The sequence below is a fragment of the Sciurus vulgaris genome (assembly GCF_902686455.1).
Source record: "Sciurus vulgaris genome assembly, chromosome: 14".
Classification (NCBI taxonomy): domain Eukaryota; kingdom Metazoa; phylum Chordata; class Mammalia; order Rodentia; family Sciuridae; genus Sciurus; species Sciurus vulgaris.
This window is the reverse complement of record NC_136475.1, coordinates 79,339,111-79,358,888: the sequence shown is the minus strand read 5'-3', so window position 1 is coordinate 79,358,888 and position 19,778 is coordinate 79,339,111. Positions and strand designations below refer to the sequence as shown.

At 50.9% G+C, this 19,778-nt stretch overlaps 1 protein-coding gene and 1 long non-coding RNA gene across 10 annotated transcripts in view; one reads left to right on the top strand and one right to left on the bottom strand.

Moving 5' to 3' along the window:
- The window catches only part of DNMT3A (DNA methyltransferase 3 alpha), a 96,911-nt gene that overhangs the window by 18,986 nt on the left and 58,147 nt on the right, over positions 1 to 19,778 (bottom strand). For 5 of the 8 annotated variants that reach the window (XM_079110127.1, XM_079110126.1, XM_079110128.1 and 2 more), the window contains 2 exons: positions 17,291 to 17,334; positions 16,705 to 16,851 (listed from right to left, as the gene is read on the bottom strand). The exons of 1 other annotated variant lie outside the window; for it this stretch is intronic. In XM_079110127.1, the coding sequence (XP_078966253.1) occupies positions 16,705 to 16,851; positions 17,291 to 17,334 (191 nt within the window). Of the gene's footprint in view, positions 1 to 13; positions 85 to 16,704; positions 16,852 to 17,290; positions 17,335 to 19,778 lie in introns of those variants that run through there. 2 more of the 8 variants (XM_079110132.1, XM_079110131.1) reach the window with 2 other exon arrangements.
- LOC306643825 lies at positions 186 to 16,698 on the top strand. Of its 2 annotated transcripts, none has more exons than XR_013759072.1 (3): positions 186 to 1,768; positions 5,643 to 5,773; positions 7,069 to 16,698. It is a non-coding gene; the product is annotated as an uncharacterized lncRNA (long non-coding RNA). The 2 variants fall into 2 exon arrangements; XR_013759073.1 differs by having other exon boundaries at positions 186 to 5,773; positions 7,069 to 7,228; positions 7,649 to 16,698.

Here is a 19,778-nt window from a genome sequence, read left to right as displayed (position 1 = left end):
TCCAGGAACCTACCCATAAGGCCAGGTGCAGCCCCTCTGCGGTCCGGCTCAGGTGTGAGCCCCGGCCCTGAAGCTCTGTAAGTAGCTGCCCGTCTGGGGGGAGGGGAAGGGGGCGATGGGGCTGGGGGCGGAGGGGGCCAGAGGGAGGGGGAGGGGGCGGTGGGGGGGAGGGAGGGAACATTTTCTTTGTCTAGAACTCCAGGTCACGTGGGCCCCGCTGGAGTGCCTGGTTGGCTGCTGGCGGGCCGGGGGAGGGGGCCGGCCTCCGACGCTGGCAGTGGGCCAGCCCCTCTCCGGGGTCCGAGGGGCGCGGGGGCCTGGGGGCGAGGCCGGCTTGCGCCCGTTCCCAGGCCCCGCCCCGGCGCGCGCCCCCTCCTCGGCCGCCCGCCCTGCCCCCTCGGCCCCGCTCCGGAGGAGATTAGCGCCGGGCCGCGGGTCGGGCGGGGAGCCGCGGGGCGCCGGGAAGGAGGGCCGCGGGGAGGGGCGGGCGCGCCGGCCGCGGGCCCCGGGGAGCCTGGCGGAGCCGGGCAGGACGGCACGGAGCTTGCGGACGGCCTGGAAGAGCCAGGAGAAAGTTGTAGAAAGTGAGTTTCGCAGAAGCACGACCGGAAAAAAAAAAAAAAAAAAGCTTACAGACGCGCGAGTGCCAGGGAGCTCGGGGAAACTCCGAGTGCAGATGGAGGCGGACAGAAGGCAGCCGCAGGCAGGCTGAGCTCCGGGACCCGCACGGTGGGGCGGCCCCTGCACGCCACAGGTGCACAGAGAGGGGCGCCTGAAAAGAGGGGTTGACAGATTCGGGCCACATCCCGGGAGGGCCCCAGGTCGCTCGTTTTCCTATTTGTAATGTTGAGTCGTGAGGGCCATCGTTAGAGTAGAGCAAGGCCTCCATTCCCAGCCAAGACATCTGCAGCTCAAGGCGACAGTATTGTCACCAGGAGCCTCCAGGTGTAGCCTCCGCCATTTCAAGCTCCCGCCTAAGCAGAGGCACCTACCCCCAAGGCGACGCAGTCTCCACCCACACCCTCCATTAGGTGGGTTGTAGCGTCAGATCCAGGCACAGACACTTGGCCCTGCCCTCAGGGAGCTGCCAGATTCCACTAGTCTTGGGGAGACATGAAAAGACCACTGAAAAGCAAGCATATGTAAGATAACTAACACAGATACCAAGCAGATGGCTTAGAGGACAGCTGTAAAAAGGGTGGTATGAATGATAAATGAGATTACAGAGGTCAGAGGATGAATGGGATTTGGAATGAGGTCAGCCAGGTAGGGTAAGAGATACTAGGCAAAGGAGGGAGGGAAAACCATGCTCACCTCCACCCTCCCAGTTCCACTAAAGCTAACGGGGAGGAGAAAGATAAGGAGAGATGATAAGAGGGGTCAGGCATGTCAATGGATATATTCTGTAACAGTGAAGAATAAGGGCAGGTTTTCTGACAAGATAAATGGATATTTTAGAAAAATTAGTCCTGGTTTCAGTTTGCAAGATGAATTAAAAAGGACAGCAAACTGAAGGTGAATGTTCCCAGCTGGAGAGAGCTGTCTGGCTGCAAAAGTGGCAGAAAATCTGGACTTGAGTTCTGATTCCACCACCATGACCTTGATGTGAGCCACTTAACCCCAAGAAGTCTGTTTTCTCATCTGCAAAACAGGAATGATGACGTCAGCTCTCTGGAGCGCTGAAGACCAGCATCCTAAGGACAATGAGATAACTCCCCAGGTGCCTGGCCCCCAGCCATAGTCAACTGGGACATACCAGCTGGAACAGGTATCAGAATAATGAGGACAAGAAATGCACTGTTAAGGAGAGCCCACCATCTCTTCAGGGACTCAGCTTATCTTTCCCAGGGCCATCAGAACAAGTAAGCCCTGAAGAGGATGGAGGTCTCCAAATCAGAGGACCTTCTCCATATCAGACTTGGGTTACAAACTTCCCTTCCAACCATGAACCTGTACACAAGGAAAAAGAGCTATTCCAATAACAAAAAGGTCCTCTTTGGTCCCAACCCATCTTTCAACCTCATCAGGTTATCTTATCTGCTCTAGACATCTTTTCAGGAGATTCCCCAGCCATCATGAGAAGCCCAGAGTTGTGGGCTAGGTGTGTAGCTCAGTGGTAAAGCATGTTCCTAGCATGAAAAAGGCCCTGGGTTTGCCATGAATTTACCCCTCTTGCCTGCCCCTGACATTTAAGGAATGTGAAGTGACTTGCTAAGGTGCTTGCCTCACTGCAGCCTCCTTAGCATCCAGGCCCTGTCAACAGCTATTTTCAACCTCACCCCAGGCCTTCTCTCAAAAGGAAGTTTCTGATTTCTGGCTTGGCTCCTCCTTTCTGACATCCTAGCTCATCTTGATACCTCCTTTTCCATTATAAGCAACTAAACACCTCAGACTGTACTGTGGCCCTAGGACTTCTCCAGTCAATAATAAAAGGCCTGAACGTGCAGCCAAGACTCAAAAGTGTTAGAACTGACCATTTGCTTTCTCCTGGCCCACAGAGAAAGTAGCCACTCTCCCCTAGCTGTCAATCTTTTTTTATAATTTCCTTTAAAATTCAAGTCAAGCCAGGTGTGGTTGTGGACACCTGTAATACTAGTTCTCTGGAGGCTGAGGCAGGAGGATTGTAAGTTTGAGGTTAGCCTCTGCAACTTAGCGAGATCCTGTCTCAAAATAAAATTGAGGGGCTGGGGTTGTAGCTCTTTGCCTAGCACATGTGAGGCACTGGGTTTGATTCTCAGTACCACATAAAAATAAAGATATTGTATCCATCTATAAAAATATTTTTAAAATAAATAAAATTGAAAAAAAGGCTGGGGATGTAGCTCGGTAGGTAGATGCTTGCTTAGCAAGTGTAAGGTCCTGGGTTCGATCACCAATGCCACAAAATTAATTTTAATTTAATTCAAGTCAAAGCTTAGCTCTTCCACACAACTTCCCAACTTAAGCGAAAGGAAGCTCAGACTCAAAGGTATTCCCTAACATTCTTAGGGTATCTTCCTCTTCTATGGCCACGCAGACAGGAAACCACCCTTTCATGGACTAAGTCTGTGTCTTTGTCATCAGTAGACAGAATTAGACCCCAAAGCAGAAGAGACCCCAAGATCTAGGATAAGTTAGAGGTGATTTTGGAAAAAGGTCAGAGGAAAAAAACAGGGCAGCCTTTAATGAACCTCAGGTCACATAAGCCTTTGACCTTCCCAGTAGTTTCTGGGATAGGTCTTTTGATTGAGATACAGATAGTCAACTTAAAATAGCAGCTTAATGTAAAATAAGCCCTGTTCTTGGAATTATTATCAAAGTATGTTGAAAGGAGGGACTCTTGGATGAAAAGAAGTGTGGTGGATGTCAAGAGCCTAAAAGAGGTGCTGGAGAGGAAGGATCCGGCCTGTCCAACAGAGAGGGTGACCTCAGAGGCAGAGCACATTTCCTGTCTGGCAGGCAAAGACAGCGGTGACTCAACAGGCCACCAGAACTGATGAAAACCTCTTGGGAACACCTGACTCTCAGCCCTGATGCTGTATTCATCAAGCAAACTTCTAACTTTAATTACATTTTCCAGTGGCTCTCATACCTTTTATGCTGCCAGAAAACCACAGGACAAGTATTATGATCTACATGGCCAGGACATCTCCTACTCTAAATTGCTAAATTTACTGTTCTGGTATCTGTCACTCTCTAGTGTCTTTGAAGAGCATTGTCATAACAGCGTACACTCGACTTTCAGGCCCACAGAACTGAGATGAGACCCTCAGCCAGGATATGGCACCAAAGAGCAGTAACGCCTGGAGGTCCCAGTGGCAAAGCCACTCCTACTTGCTTTGTTTTAGCTCAGTGCTCAGTGTGTGTAGCCTGCCTTAAAGTGCCCTGCTGGCGGGGCGAGGGCAGATTATCAGTTGCCATCACTCACAGGACAGTGAGCACCTGTATCCCTTTATTCACAATCAGAGAAGCCACGACCTTAAGAGCAATCTCCAAAGCAACACACTGGGAAGTCACTGAGTATTTCCTTCCTGTCCTCACTGACCCTATCAACCAAAGGCCATGAGGTCAGGATGGGTGTTCTGAACCTGTCTTTCTGCCTGCATTTCAAAGCCTCAGTGCCAGGCAATCAATACTCTTTCATGACACTTAAGGTCTCCACAAACCTGGAGGCATGTTCTGCCACCCACTTGCCAGTCCTCATGCTGTTCCTTCTGGGAATGCTCTTCCCCTTCGACTTGCACCAGCCCAGATCCTGCCCATCCTACGTCAGTTCACCAGTTGCCTCCACCAAGGAAGTTTCTCTAGCCCTGTGCTTTCTACTGAAGTAGCTATTAGCTGCATGTGACTACTGACAATAAAAATTAAAATCTAGTTCTAAATTGCACTAGCCACATTCTGAGTGTCCAAGGGAGCCACAGGTGGATGGGGGCTACTGTACTGGGTAGCACTGGTCATAGAACAGTTCCCTCTCCTCAGAAAGTTCTTTCAGACAGGGCTGCTCTGGCCCTTTACCCTTACTCCCACTACTGTCCCTACCTTACAGTCCCTTGTCCTCCACCTTGTCTCCTCCTCCTCCACCTCCCTCCCATGGCACTGTGTAACCCTCCCTTAGATCTGCCAGTCTTATTGGAAGGGAACTGTGCACCCCTCTTCTCCAGGAGATGAATACCAGAAGGCATGAACTGGATCTTATTCAGCTTGGTTTGGAAGCCCGGTGGTAGACAGGCCACCTTAATGGAAGATTAAAACAGTGTTTCCTGAACTGAATGCAACATTGTCTCAGAAGCTTTGTCCCAAGCCCCCCAAGTTCCAGGCTGGGGGACAAATAACCTTTCATTGAAGAGATTCTAGGGTTGCTAAGGGTCTGGGTCTAGGGCTCCCCAAAGCCAGGAATCTTCATTTTCCTATTCCCCTGCAATCCATGGGGGTTGCAAGCAAATGACCAGGACTGGGCTGCTGGCAGTGAAGCTAAAAATAGCCGCTGAGCCAACAGCATGGAGTTAGCAGGACTTGTTGCTAAGGAGACAGCAGCAGAGAGAGCAACTAAGCTGGAGAAGGTGTCAGACGTGCACCCGGAGAGCAGAGGCCATTTAGGGGGACTGTAAGTTGACAGGGGTCCAGGGCTCCCACCTAGAGATGTGCAGCCTTCTAGCAGCTTCTGACTAATGCTCTAAATGGGCAGATGCCCCCCCCCCATCCCTCAGTACCTCATCTCCATGGAAACCACCATGACTTGGGTGAAGTACCAGCCCCTGGAAGGGAGGCCTCTGCCTGGAGCTGGTTGTTATGGCAACATCCCCCCTTCCTGTCATTCTCTCTCTCCTGGCTTCTCCTGAGGGAAGAGGTGGGGGCCAGACTTGGCTTAGTCAGTATGACCAGGAAACATGGGCTTCCTGACAAGACTAACCTGCCAGGGGCTCCAGAAGCTCCTGGGAGCCTGGAAAGGCCAGTCAGTCCTCAGCCCCGGGCACAGCTTCCTTGTCTTTCCACAAGGCCCTTACAGGTCATCTTGCCAGAAGAACCCCAAACCTACTGGGGTTTAAATGCAATCAGGATCACCCAAAGAGGATTTTAAAAATTTAGATTCTTGGGCCCTACCTACATAGATCATCAGCAGCAGGCTTGGGGTAGAGCCCAGGACTCTACTAAAACCTCCGTAGGTGATTCTGATGGCAGCCAGTTGTGAGAACCAGAGACTTACGAGTGAGGACGCTGAGGCCTCGACAGGACTGGGCCCACCTGAAGGGCCAGAACCACCGACTGAAGAGGAAGTGGTCTGGAGAGAGGACAGGTAGGAAGGAGGACATGTGACAGCATGTTCCCACCCTCAACCACTTGTCCCAGGCCAGCCTCCTCACCTCCAGGGCCTTTCCCTCCTGCTCCCCTTTCTGGTCAGAACATGTTGTTTGATATTGGGTCATGATTTAAAACCACAGTGCTGGACATGTTTTCCCCAATGGCAGAAAGCAGAAGGCAGTAGGTTGTGGAGTCTGGTTCCCAGAGTGTACAAATGGTGGCAGCCCAGGCAGATGATTTGGACTGAAAGAGAAATTCATCCTCCCCCTCCTCCTGAAGAAAAGCAAAAGGGTCACCATGGCAACTGCAGTGTGCTGGACTAGTTGGGCTCCATGCCACCAGCCCAAACCTGGGTCCTGAAGCAGAATCTCCTCCCTGAGGCTCAGGAGAGGTACAGCATTTGAGCAAATGCCACTGGGCAGGGACATCCCAGCCCCACTTATCAGATTAATTTTCTGAAGCCACCCTGTGAGCCTCCTGAAACACACCTATGCCCCAAGATGGCCCCAGGATCTGTGAGTCCTGGGCACCTGCTGGTTTGGTGGGGGCCCTGAGGAAGGGAAGAAGGTGGGAGAGACAGGCCTCCACGTTTCTGTCACAGCCTAATTGGGTATCCAAGACCCACCATACATAAACCACAGCCCTCGTTCAGACAGCATGCAATTAGATGGTAAATTATGTGGTAGCGATGCTTCCTACATGTGCCCGGGAAATCAGACACCCTGGGATCAGCAAAGGCAGGAAGATTCAGGGGAAGATGAGCACACCCTCTAGGTTTTCAGGCGGGAATGGACAGATTTGGGAATCGCCTGCTGTGGCATTAGCCCTGGCAGATGAGGGGAAGAAACAAACACAGGCAAGGCCACTGGTATATCTGGTACGAGGGGCTGAGGCATGGAAGCTGCTTTACCAGCTCAGATGAATTTCGATACAGGACTTCTGACCAAGAGAGTGAAATGAAGAGACTGGGACTATGGCTCAGTAGCTGAGTGCTTGACTAGCATTCTAGAGGCCCTGGGTTCCATCCCAAGCACCACAAAAAAAGGAAAATAAAAGGCAGGGTAGAGGACCTGCCAGAAAGCCAGTCCTTCCCTTCTCACTGACCCTCCTGCCTCCCTGCCACCCCAGCTCTCTCCCAAGCAGCCCGCAGCCCTCCTCCGAGGCTCAGCCCTCTGCTTTCCTAATGGCTTACGCTCCAAAGCCAGAGGCACCAGGTCTGCAGCCAGGCTCCGCAACCCCCTCCCTGCCTCTCCCACCGCGCTCTCCTGAAGCTGCACTGCTGATCCACAGGCCCCGCTCTCCTGTCCTGCCACTTCTGTCCACCAACCAAGAACTCCTGGGCCTGCACTGCTCCACCCAAGTCTGGGGACAGAGATGACGTTGTGGGGGGAGGTGTGGCCGTGCTGCACTGACCCCAGGACTCACCTGCACCTTAGCTCAAGAATCAAGGGTGAGCGTGTGGAGGGTAGTGGGGGAGGGGCATGGTCTTGGACTGGGCAAGGTGTAGCTGATGACAAGACCTTAACTCACCACCTGGCTTCCCTGGACCTGTTCCCTAACCAGCCTAATAGGACTATAAATATCTGCCAAACATTACAAGTAAGATCAAAGAAAGTCAGGAGGGGGCAACACTTGGGAAACAGAAAAACCTCATGACAAGTTTGCTTTAGGACACATTAATGTTTTCACTGTGTTTTAAAAGCCAGACCTGGAGAGACGTCTTAATGCTATACTGGGGGGAGGGGCGAAGGACCTGGCACACCTTGACCCCCACCCTTCCCCCACCCCTTACTCCTGGCTCTGGGGGTCAAAGGGAGGGGCTAAGGGACCACCATTCAGATTCAGGCATGCAAACCCTCTCAAATTTCAGGGTCCAAAGAGAAGACCTGGAAGGCCCAGGGAGAGCATGGCTACCGCTGAAAACAGCAGGAGCGCCTGCCATCTCCATCCGAAAGGGAAATTTAAATTCCGGCACCAAGTCCTTTCCGGTCTTCCCCCACACGGGCCGGCTTGAAAGGTGTTCCTGGCATCTGCCTGCCTCCAAGCCCATCCTTTTTCTTCAGCTGGTCCTTCCAGATCCAAGAGCCTGCACCTGGGCCTACCTCAGAATGACCCGGAGACCTTTAGAAGTGACTTGTTCTGGCTGTCACTAAATTTCCGTGTTTAAACAAAACTCCCAGGTGACCCTAGTGTGCAGTGAGGTCCCAGATGCAGGTTATACAGTATTTCGGGGAATCTCCTCAGGTTTGTTTACTTCTAAGCATCTGAAACTGGGTGGTTCTCAGACTTCAGAGACCCCTGGGACATGTGGGGACCTGGCTGATATCCAGACTGTTCAGACAGGGCTCCAGAGATCCTGCTGCAGTGGCTCAGAAAGGGGACGTGCCTTGGATACAGTGCCCGGGTAATCCCGAGGGGTGACACAAACCCACCTCCAGGGAACATCTTTGGTGTGTAGGAAACAGGTTCAACTCAATTTTCATATTCTGATTTTTGCCCCATAAAGTTGCTTTTCAAACACCACCAAGATTCAAATACATGGGAGTCTGAACTGTTATTCCTATTTTTGTTCACTCCATCTGAGCTGGAAGTGAAAATAAAAGTATTTGCACTGCCTACTCTTAATTGTTAAAGTGGAAGACGGGAAGAGCCATGTTATCTGTAAAGTGTTGTCATGAAGAATGGCTAAGTCCAAAAAATGGTAAGGTGGGCAGCTGGTGTGGAGGGAGTACAAAGTGACAGGTTAGGACAAGGGACAGACTTTAGGAAGGGCTCCACAGAGGGTGACAAGGGGGCTTAGTAGTCCTCTAGCTGGTTCAAGAACCCTGTTCTACCTTTCCTCCTTTAATATTTTGCAGTACTGGGGATTGAACCCAGGGCTCCTCAAAGGCCAGGTGAGTGCTCTACACTTACCTACATTCCCAGGTTTTCTTTTGAAACAAGGTCTCACTAAGTTGCCTAGGCAGGTCTTGAGCCTGTGATCCTCCTGCCTCAGCCTCCACACCATTGTGTTCAGCCCCAAATGCAAGTTTTATACAAGTCTGTTTTGTAAGAGCCCTTATGAGGATGCTGTGTGTTTGTGCCTCTAGGAAAAGCACATGTGTGAGGTCTCAGCATTCACTGAGGTTTAGAGTGTATGTGCAAGCTAGGAGAGGTGACAAAGGGATCTACCCATCACTGTGCTAGTCCTCTTCACCACTGCAACACTTTAGAATCCCTGGAGTCATTTAGTCTAATTCTGTCTAGGAAACTGAAGTGCACGGAGGAGAAAGAGCTTCTCAAATTGATCAGCCCATCAGAAGCTAAGACCGGAAACCAGGCCTCTTGAATCTCATTCCAACATTGTCTTAATCCAATTTCACAATGTCAGACATACAGTCAGGAGGAAACAGCAAGGGCAGGGCAAGGAACTAAGGGAGTAGAGCTGGGAGGGACAGGTCACAGAGCTGAAAAGGACCTGAGCCTCACAGAGACAGGCGGGAGGCACAGCCTGGGCAGCAGCTGGAGGGTCTCTTCCAAAACTGTGCTTGAATTCATGACTACCCATGACAGGAAAACAAGGCTCTAGTGAGTCACCAGCATGCAGAACCAGGCCTGAGATCTGGAGTCTGGATTTGCCAGAGGCCCCTCCACAGGGATATCCATCTAGCTCTTACCTACCTACCTCGGGAAATCTTAGTTTCCTCGTGGTAAAAACAGGGATGCTTTTTATAGGGCGGGGGGGCGGGGGGGACATAGCTCACCAGGAGCACTTCCTAAGAACATGCCTGGCTAGGCATGCCCGGCTAGGCATGCCCTACGAGGCATACCTGAGGCATCAAGCCCTAGTTTCAGTCCCTAGTACTCCAAACACCAAAACAAAAAGTGAAAAATAAATGTATAATAATTGGGGAAAATGTGTTTTAGGGTCATAGTGAAAGCTAATATTCTTGGCCTAAGGCTGTGCAGGTAGGTGCTCAATAAAGTCCCTGCCTTCCCTAGCTGGGGCATTGCTGTGGCCAGCAGTTAGATGCTGGATACATTATTACCCCCCAGTACATTTATTTTCTCACTACTAAAAAGTGGGGGCTGTTCAGAGAGCTACTCTCTCTGTGGCCCCAGAAGAAATGAATTCTCCAGTGTGCAAACAGCTCATCCACTTGAAGGACAGTGGAGAGTCCCTTTGTGGCAATTTTCACAGCTTAACACAAAAGTGAGCCCTGGAAGTCACTCTTGATTATGGGCTGTCACAGGAGCACCTTTAAAAGGTGTTCAGCCTTTTGGTAAAGTGTACTTGTTGTGTGCTCCAAATGTCCTCATCTCCTCAAAGGTGATGTTAGTTTGGAGGCATGGCGGTTAAGCGGGGAATGACTGCCTCAAATGCCCACCCTCGGCTCCTAATTTGGTTGCAGCCCTTATTAAGGTTCACTTTGCAAAAGCCCAGGAGATCACACCTCAGTCACCTCCTCTTCCCAAAGCCCCTTGCACAGAGGCCCCCTACCCAGGCGGAGCTGAGTGATTGCTTATTAAATGGAATATGGCCCAGCGGGAGGCCGCCCTCTGGACATTCGCAGGCTGATCTTCCCAGGGCGGACAGGAAGCACAGTCTTTTGGGACCTCAGGTTGTAAAGCAAGAGGAAGCAACATTTGCTAAGCTCACCAAAGCAGCAGCAGCACAAATGGCCAATAAACATATGAAAAGATGTTCAACCTCACTTATTATCTGGGAGATGCCAATTATACTCATAACAAAAAACCATTTTCCCACCCGTTCGATTAGCAAAATATTGATGTTGGCAAAGGCAGAAGTCATCATACCCTGTTCATGGAGCATAAATTGGTGCTGTCCTTTTTAGAGGGCAACTTGCCAGATTTTATAAAATGCAAAATTCACAATCCCTTTGAGCAGCAGCTTCCCTTTCTGGGTATCTATCTCATAGAAACGCAGATGAGAAAGAGACAGGCTTGAGGGTGCTCAGGGCTGCAATACCTGACGGCAGAATATTGTGCACAACATAAGTGCTCACCAATAAGAGGCCAGTGAATAAAATCATGGTAATCCAAATGGTGGATTATAATAGGAATTACCTGGTTAGACTGGCCAGGCTTATTGTAAATGGAAAACCAAGCTGTAAAATGGAATTAATGTGGTTCCATTTATGTAAAAGAAAAAAAATCTGTGAAGCAAAATTATGTATTTGCATGTAAACATAAATGAATAGGAATAACATGTATACACTAAGCCAATAACACCAAGACCTCTAAAATTTGTGAGGTTTCTTCTTCTCCACTGTAGTACCGGAGATTGAACCCAGGGGTGCTCCACTACTCACCACTCAGCTACATCCCCAGCCCCTCGCTTTTTTTGTGTGTGTGTGATAGCATCTCACTAAGGCTGGCCTAGAACCTGCAGTCCTCCTGCTTCAGCCTCCCAAGTAGCTGGGATTACAGGTGTGGCCACCACAACCGGCACCTAAAGTATTTTGAAGGAGTTAAAATTGGAGGGGGGGCAGGTTTCTTATAACAAGAATTTATTTATAAAAAGAATGTATTTGTATAACACTTATGTAACTTAAAATATTTTTTAAAAACTCATCAAACTCCTATTACATGCTAGCTCTGTGCTGTGAGCGTTAATTAAAGGTTGTTTCCTTATTAAACCACACACCTGCAGGACACCTTTGCCCTCCCTGTACCTCCTGCCTGCCAGCCCTGGGGACAGAAGTGCCCAGAGGCCTGCACTTAAAAACTCTGGTTGGGCAGAGGCAGTAAGCAAACTGGTGAGTGATGCTCCCTGGAATTGAGCCGTATGCAGAAGAGCAGCACTTGGTCATGTCCATCCACAGAGGGAATTCAGTGGTGAGGTTCAATGATGTCTAAGGTCTCAGGACCAGGAAGTCAGCATTTGAACTTGCCCCTAGAAGCCACAGTGAACAGCACCCTGCAAAACTTTGCTCCTTGCTGGACAGTCTGGAGTGGGGACAGGGTTGTGCCTGAAGGTAGGAGGGGAAAGAGGAGGAGAGACTATGATATTTGGGCCACAGGGGATTCATTTTGTTCACTATTCAGTATTTATTAAGTGTCTAATTATTGCAAGAATGCATGAGTTGAGGGTCCCGACCTTCAGGTTGGAAGCCGGGAAAGAGACTAGATGTTAGAGCAGCAGGACGTAGTACCCCTGCCTTGAAGTCATTTATAATTTGGCAGGGGCAAAGAGATCAATGAGAGCCACAACATCGATGGGCGGTAAGGATGTCCTAAAACCGCTGGCTCCACTGTGGAGGTAACGGGTTGAAAATAGGAGAAACAGCCAGAGTTTATCTGGCAGGATGGTGGATACAACAGGGAGCCATTGTGGGTTCCAGGGAGTTTCTGGTCAGGAGTAAAGCTGAGGATTAGCAAATGGGTGGAAGGACTAGGAGATAGTTCCCGTAAGAATCCCCACATAAGCCTGAGGGATGGAGAAAATGTCTCATTTCCCTATCCACTTATTTTAAATTTCATTATTCATTTTGAGGTATTCTAAGTCTTCTTTTTAAAAAAGTTATTTATTTATTTATTCATTTTTATTATTTTTGATAAAGCCTCAGGTGGTAGATGGTCTCAGGTGGACAGAAGAGTAAGAAGTCGGCCTCACTCAGTCACTATGGTCTGGTTGACAAGGGAAGTCAGGGGAAAAGGAAATTAAGCTAGAGGGAAGGGGAGACTTCGAGCGAAGACCTCCCAGCTATAGCATTCAGACTAGGGGACCAGGCAGGCTGGAATCTGGTGGAAGCTCCCCAGCAGGGCACACAAGCCCTTCAGGACTGACCTGCTCCTGGACCTTCCCAGTTGCCCTCTGCCTGCACCCCCTGAATTCCAACACAAACTTCCACTCTTAGAAGGCCATGCCAGTTTCTGCCTTGGGACCTTTGCACCTGCTGTTTACCTTTTTCTGAAATGCCTTTCCTCTTCCCTTCTCAAATTCCAGTTCATCCTATATTTTTTTACTGTTTTTGGTTCTAGGATAGAACTCAGGGAATTATATTCCCAGTCCTTCCCCAAGACTTTTTTATTTTTCATTTTGAGGCAGGGCCTCACTAAATAGCTGAGGCTGGTCTTCAACTTGCAATCCTCCTGCCTTGGTCTCCCAAATCATTGGGATTACAGGTGTGTGTCACCAGGCTAGCCCCATTTCATTCTTTAAAAAATAAAAAGCTGCCTCTTCTTGATGCATGGCGACCCCTGGAAGAAGTAGTCTAAGCCCCTCTCAGGACAATACACTTTCTGCAGGTGCTATGAGCCCTCATCCTATGCTTCCAGGATTTTACATGGTGCTCAGACAGGAAGAGTTCTGGTAATGGGCTCAAAAGAGATGCCTGAAGAGGTTTTGTTTGTTTTGTTTTTGTATTAGGGATTGAACCCAGGGGCACTTTACACTAGTCGGGAGCTACATCCCCAGTCCTTTTTATTTTGAGACAGCGTCTTGCTAAGTTGCTGAGGCTGGCCTTGACTTTGCAATCCTCCTGCCTCAGCATCCAGGGTCGCTGGGATTACAGGCGTCCCCCACTAGGCCTGACCTGAAAGTGTTGAAGAGTGGCATTACACTCCCAGTGAGGAAATGCTGGTTGGACCTTAAAGTGGCAGTGCCTGAGAAATAGGTGCAGTTGAGCCCTGGAGCCTAGGGGCTTTTTCAGGAAGAGAGATGTCTTTCTGGGGAGGGGGCAGGTATTTGGATCTATGAGAGTAGATCAGTGGTAAGTGGATGGAGACTGGCAGAGGGTGGGGTAGAGGTCTAGGATGCTGTGGTTGAGGGAGTACAGAGGATGCTGCTGGGAACTGTGGCTGCAAGAGGTGGGAACCTGCCTGGGGTCATCAGGAAAGCAGTTTCAGCAGAAGGGGTCAAATACCAAAGAGCTAAAATGAGGCTAGGAAAGAAGATGGATTTCTGTACCACGTAGAAGTCAGGACTGATAGCAACAGGTAACTGCTCTTTAGGTGAGTGTGGGGGGGGAGGGTTTGGGCATCCTAAATCTACCTGTGTTTCCCCAACATTCTTATTACCTGCAGCTGGCCCTACCCTGCCCCCTGGACAGCCCAGGAGGAGAGTTTGGAATTCAGAGCTGAACCCACAAAGGAATAGGAAACCTAAATTCTAATTCCATGCCAGCCCCAATCCCCATTTGCTGTGTGAGCTGAGGCCAGTCACATAACTCTCTGGTCCCAGTTCCCTAATCTGAAAATGAAGGGATCACTAGTTTTAGAACCTGACTGGAAGCTATGGCATTCTTTATGACAGCTTTAATTATAGCACAGGAATAAGGAAAAATTTTACTGGCAGAAAAGATATTTTGTTTGGATGTCTCACCTTGCAAGACCTGTAGTATTTTAAATTGTGCATACATGTAATCTCAGCTACTAGGAAGGCTGAGGCAGGAGGATCACAAGTTTGAGGCTAACCTGGGCAACTTACCAAGACCATGTCTCAAAATAAAAATTGAAAAGGGCTAGGGACATAGCTCAGTGGTAGAGAGAGGCATGAAGCCCTGGATTCAATATGTAGTACCACAAAAATAATTAATTCATTCATTAACTAAAGAACTTTTAAAACTTTCAGTTAAAGCTCATTGTTACCTTTGTTGGTTGGGGTGCTGAAAGAGATACTAAAATCTAGCAGATTTACTAGAAAAACTTTTTTTTTTTTTTTTTTTTTTGGAGTTACTGGGGAATCCAACCCAGGGATGTGCTACCACTAAGCTACAGTGAGTGCTACAGCTTTTAAAAATTTATTATTTCAAAAACTGTATTTATTTTTTGGTGGCAATGGGAATGGAACTCAGGGGTCCTCTACAGTTGAGCTACATCCCCATCCCTTTTCAACTTTTATTTTGAAACAGGACCTTGCTAAATTGCAGAGGCCTTGAACTTGGGATCTTCTTGCCTCAGTCCCCTGAGACACTGGGATCACAAGTGTAGGCCACCATGCCCAGCCCAGCAAATTTTTTTCTTTTTTTTTGTGGTGCTGGGGATTGAACCCAGGGCCTTGGACATGCGAGTCAAGCACTACCAACTGAACTATCTCCCCAGCCCCAAAAATGGTCTTAATAATTAAAAAGAAAAAAAAAGGTGTTAAACTTTAGTAGAAAACTTACAATTTTTAAAAAATTTATCTATCCTTATTTCCTGTGAGCTGAGAAAAGATCACTTTTGTTATTATAACTGAGGGAAGACCTCCATGCCACGACTTCAAGGGAGCCCACTTTGAGAATCACAGAACTTCTAGAAGCTCTTCCAAGTCTAAAACTCATGATCTCTACGTTTCCTGCCTCAGGGTTTAGGGAAAACAGAAAAGAAAAAAAAAAAAGGGTTAAGCAGAAAAGCCCCTGTTTGAGTCCCAGGGTCCCAGGAGCAAAGCTGGAGCCACCGGAGAGAGCAGTCTACTTCCTGAATTCCCATCCTGAAGACACTCTCCTACACCTTGCACAGGCTGCTGCCCTTTTCCCAGGCTCTTTCAGGAGAGTAATTTCTGCCTTCCTGAATCCCGAAGGAACTGGAAACAATCGAGGAGCCAGACCCCCCCCCCCCCACCTCCCATTGTTTGGAACTTTCTCCAGAGCCAACTCTCACACAATGGCAAATGGCCTGGGGTCAAGAAGATGGAGAGCTAGGTGAAATGCCCCACGTGGTGGCGGTTTCCTCTCAGCAATCCCACAACCCTTTCTTTTTGTACTTTCTCTTCTCATCAAACACTTTGAGGCAACAGCTCAACAAATTGTGCTTGGCCGACTGACTTCCTTCCTTGGTCTTCTGGTCTCCCTTCCTCACCTGCCTTCCCGGCCGAAGCCCTCCTTGCGCTACCTCCACCCGCTACCTTCCCCCACAGAAGCGGCTGTTCCCTTAGGCTTTCCAACCCTGGGCAAGTCTCCAAGAGCCGAGCGCCACGGGCTGGGCGGCCACTCCCCCGGGAACTTCTGCTTTCTACACCAGTCCTTCCTGCTCTTCCCTGGCCCTTGCTCAGGCCAGCTGCTTGCAGCTCCTCTCAGAATTTGTGGGCGTTCTCTCTCCCCTCTCTGCTAGGCGAGCTCCTTGGTCCTACGGATTAAAATGCCAGGTTTTGCTTTGACTCCTCCGGGATACCTGCAGCCTGTGCTTCCCAAACCCAGCCTCCAGGCACCTCGCATCTCACACTGAACCCTGAATCCCACCTGCCAACACCTCTCCCTTCCCTAGTCCTCCCTTCAGAGTAACCAGAACAACCATGGCCATGTATAGGGGCCGGACGCCAGGGGTGTCCTTGCATGTCAGTTCCCTATTCCTCCCTTCTGTCAACCAGCCCTACTGATTCCATTCCAAAAACTAACCTAAAGCTGTCTGTCCTCTGTCTCCAGTGCTGCCACTCGAATCCAGTCGACTCACTCCTCTGCACAGAGGCCTCCCATGACTCCCCAGTACAGTCAGTAATCACCTGGCAGAATCTGCAATCCCCGAGTGACTGGAGCCTACTTGCTTCTCCAGGCTCCTCTGGCCCCATTTTCCCACTTGCTTACCTCTGGGCAAACAGTTTGCCAAAAAGCCAGCACCTTGTCTGTGCCATTTCCTCTGTCTAGAACATTCTCCCCACCCCACCACTCAGTTCCTTTAGATGGTAACTGAAAAGCAACCTCCGAGAAGCCTCTCGACCACCCCACCGAGAGCAGGCCTCTGTTATCTTGTTTTGGCCCCTTGTTTCCTTGTCTGCCCCACCAGAACGTCAACTCCTTGAAGGCAGAAATCTTATGCGCACAGAGCCTGGTATACTGGAAGTGCTTAATAACCACTAGTCAAAAGAACAAATGAGCCAGTCACTGCCTAGAGATCAAGTAGTTCCCTGGAAATTCTAGGAGTTAACTTTAGGGGGAAGGAGGCTTGGCCAAAGGGTAGGGACAGGTGCATGGGACAGGTGGGGGCTCAGGCCAGAAGGCACCTCACCTCCCTTTTCCAGCGTGCCAGCCACTCGTCCCGCTTGCGCTTGCTGATGTAGTAGGGGTCCCCGGCCTGGAAGGTGAGCCGCGGCATGGGCCGCTGGCGGAGGCTGGACTCCCAGCCCAAGCCACCCCGCAGCCGGCCCCGGGAGCCCTAGGACAGAGAGACGGCAGAGAGACAGACAGGCATTAAGGTGGGCACTGTCGCCCCTGTGGGCCCCTCCTGGAAGAGAAACTGAGGGGGCACTCACCTCGAACAGAATATGAAAATTCTGGCTGCTGGCCAGAGGGGGCAACCAGGGAGTGCTGGGCAAGCCCTGTCTGGGCCAGAAGTGAGGGGTGTGTGCGGGCGGGGGTTGGAGACAAGGCCGCAGGGGAGTGCTCCTTTTCTGGAGGAGGATGCGCTGGCCGTGTGTCTGGGGGACTTCCAACTGCCACCCCCATTTCCTCTCCTTCTCAGAGGGGGATGGCAAAGAAAGGGCGGAGGCCCACCCTCAGGATCCCCTCACACACACTCGCTACAGTCCTCAGAGCGGTGGCCTTCTTCTAGAATCAGGATCCACAGAGCCCCTGGGGGTGAGGAAAACACTTGCCTCCATTTTCATGGATTCGATGTTGGTCTCCTTCTGTTCTTTGCCTGTGGAAAGGGAAGAACAAGGGGACTGTCGGCAGAGTTACAGGAGTAGCTCAGGGGTTGCACCTAGAGCCCGGGCTCACTGCCACAGAGGATAGCATTTGGTCATTCATGTGTCACACGTGTTAACCGTGTTGGTCCTGCAGACTCACAGCAAGGCCTGGAGCACAGAGAGAGAACTGGGGCCAGTTCAAGGCCAAAGAATACAGAAGCAAGAGAAAAAAACTGCCAGGTGCAGTGGCACCTGCCTGTAGTCCCAGCTACGCAGGAGGCTGAGGCAGGAGGATCTCCTGCCTCATTTGAGGCTAACTTAGGTAATGTAGTGAGACCCTGTCTTCAAATACAAAATAAAAAGAGTTGGGAATGTAGCTCATGGTGAAGCACTTGACTAGCATGCATGAGGCCCTGGATTCACTACCCAGTAGTGAAGGAAAAAAAGAAGACAAAAGCTAGGGCTGTGATTTCTGGCCCACTGATTCTGCCTCAGGTACACAGAAGGGGCCTAAAAATACCTCCACTCTGCAGCTCACATTCAACAGAGTTCCTTTCCAGAGCAGGGAATAGGAAGGTGGAGAGGGACCCTGCAAGGGAGAGGCTGCTTGTATGTGTAGAGTAGGAAAAGGTGCCTGCAGGTAGGAGGGTGTGTGACCTGGTGAAGCAACTTGGTCTCTGTGATTCTCAGTCTCCTCATCTGGAGCACACTGACACTGGAGATGATTTCCGAGATCTCCCTGAGTTCTAGCTATGATGGTGCTGTTATGAATATCTACCTGTGTCCTCATCCCCACCCATTCTCCTTCCCTGAGCTCAGCTGTAATCTACAACTCTTGGTTTTGGATTCCAGCTTTCCCAATGAGACCTCCCTAACCTCTCCTAGCTGTTTTCACTAGCAAGGTGGATAAACATTCTAACAGTTCTCACATGATTAGTTTAGTGAAACCCTAAACACCTAGAGCCCAGCATGACACAGAGTAGGTGTTCAATACGTTAATGTTGTTCCCCTTCTCTAAGAGATTCCCTGGCACACAGCATGTCCCTGCTCCTCCACTCTTGCCTTCTCTGGGCCTTGATTCCAGTTCTTTGAAGGGACATCTGGCCTGGAGGCAAAAAGTCCCCTGCACCCCTGATTTTAGGGGGACCCTCCCTTCTTCAGGGCTCCTCCAGGCCACAGAAGAGGGCAGCTTCCTGCACTCCTGCCATTTCCTCGCCCCTCAGAGGCCCTTTCCAGGGCCAGCACAGCAGGGAGTTTTAGGGCTGCTGGCTATGGGTTTGGTTGATAGCCTTCCCTAGCTTCCTGCAGGAAGTGGGGCCAGGAGCGAGCCCTCCTTTTGCTGGGGCCCCTGAACTCCTTCCTCTAAAGCCAAGAGACTATTGGGCTTGGGCCAAAGCAGGAAGGTCACTAAAACTGGCTCATGGTAGCCTGGGGGGTATGGGGGAGAGACAAAGGGCCCCAAACGGAAAAAACAGCCCCTGCTTCATCTCCTGGCTCTGGAGCGGAAACCCGCAGCATTTAGGGCTCTGGATCCTCAGCCCGGGAGGATGTTTCCCTCCCTCTTACCAGAGACGACCTGGGGCTCGCCCTGTACCTGGCCCACGGAGCCCAGGACAGCCATGTGCTGGGGGCGAGGGGGCTCCGCTCTGGGTGACAGCAGGGGGAGGCAGGAAGGGCCGAGCCCATCCCGGCCTCCCTGTGGGCCGTGGACCTGGCGGCGAGCGGGCCTGTCACTCGGCGCGCGTGGAGGCGGCGCGGGGGAGGAGAGCGGTGACAGTCACGGCACGTGTGTGGGTGGGTGATCGCGCACTTGCCGGCGCTGGTACGTGACCGGCCTTTTAAGGTATGTCTCATCCGTCACGTCTCCGTCGCTTCCTCCCTACTTCCTTTACGTCCTTGCTCCCACCACAACCAGCCCCCCAACTTTACGCGGGGCTCCCCTCCCGCCAGCCCCCGGCCCCTCCTCTCGGGCCGGCGCCCCGCCCCTCTCGGACCTCTGCGCTCTGCCCCGCGAGGCCCGGGCGGCCAGCAGGGGGCGCTGCTCGGGATCCGCAGCAGCCGGGCCGCTGGGCTCCAGGTGGAGCCGCAACCAGCAGTCACCGCGTCGGCCCTGCGGCTGCGGGTTGGGAGGTAGGGACCCTCGCTCTGGCTCCGTCCCGGAAGTCGAGGCCGTCAGCTGTATTCTCTCCCTGCCTCCCTTCCGCCCTAAACTTTTCCTACCTGGGACCCTCCATGGCATGCGATTACATTTACGGAGAGACATTTATTCAACAGAATGGAAGAAAATCAGGGCTGAAATGAACTGTGGAGAGGTTTGAGTCCAACCCCTACATTTTTAAATAAAGAAATGAAGAAACAGGCCTGGAGAGTGGAGCGACTTACAGCCAGAGCTGTGATCAGATTTCAGGGTTCCTGACTCCCAAGCCAGTACCCTTTCCAGTGAACCACTAATTTT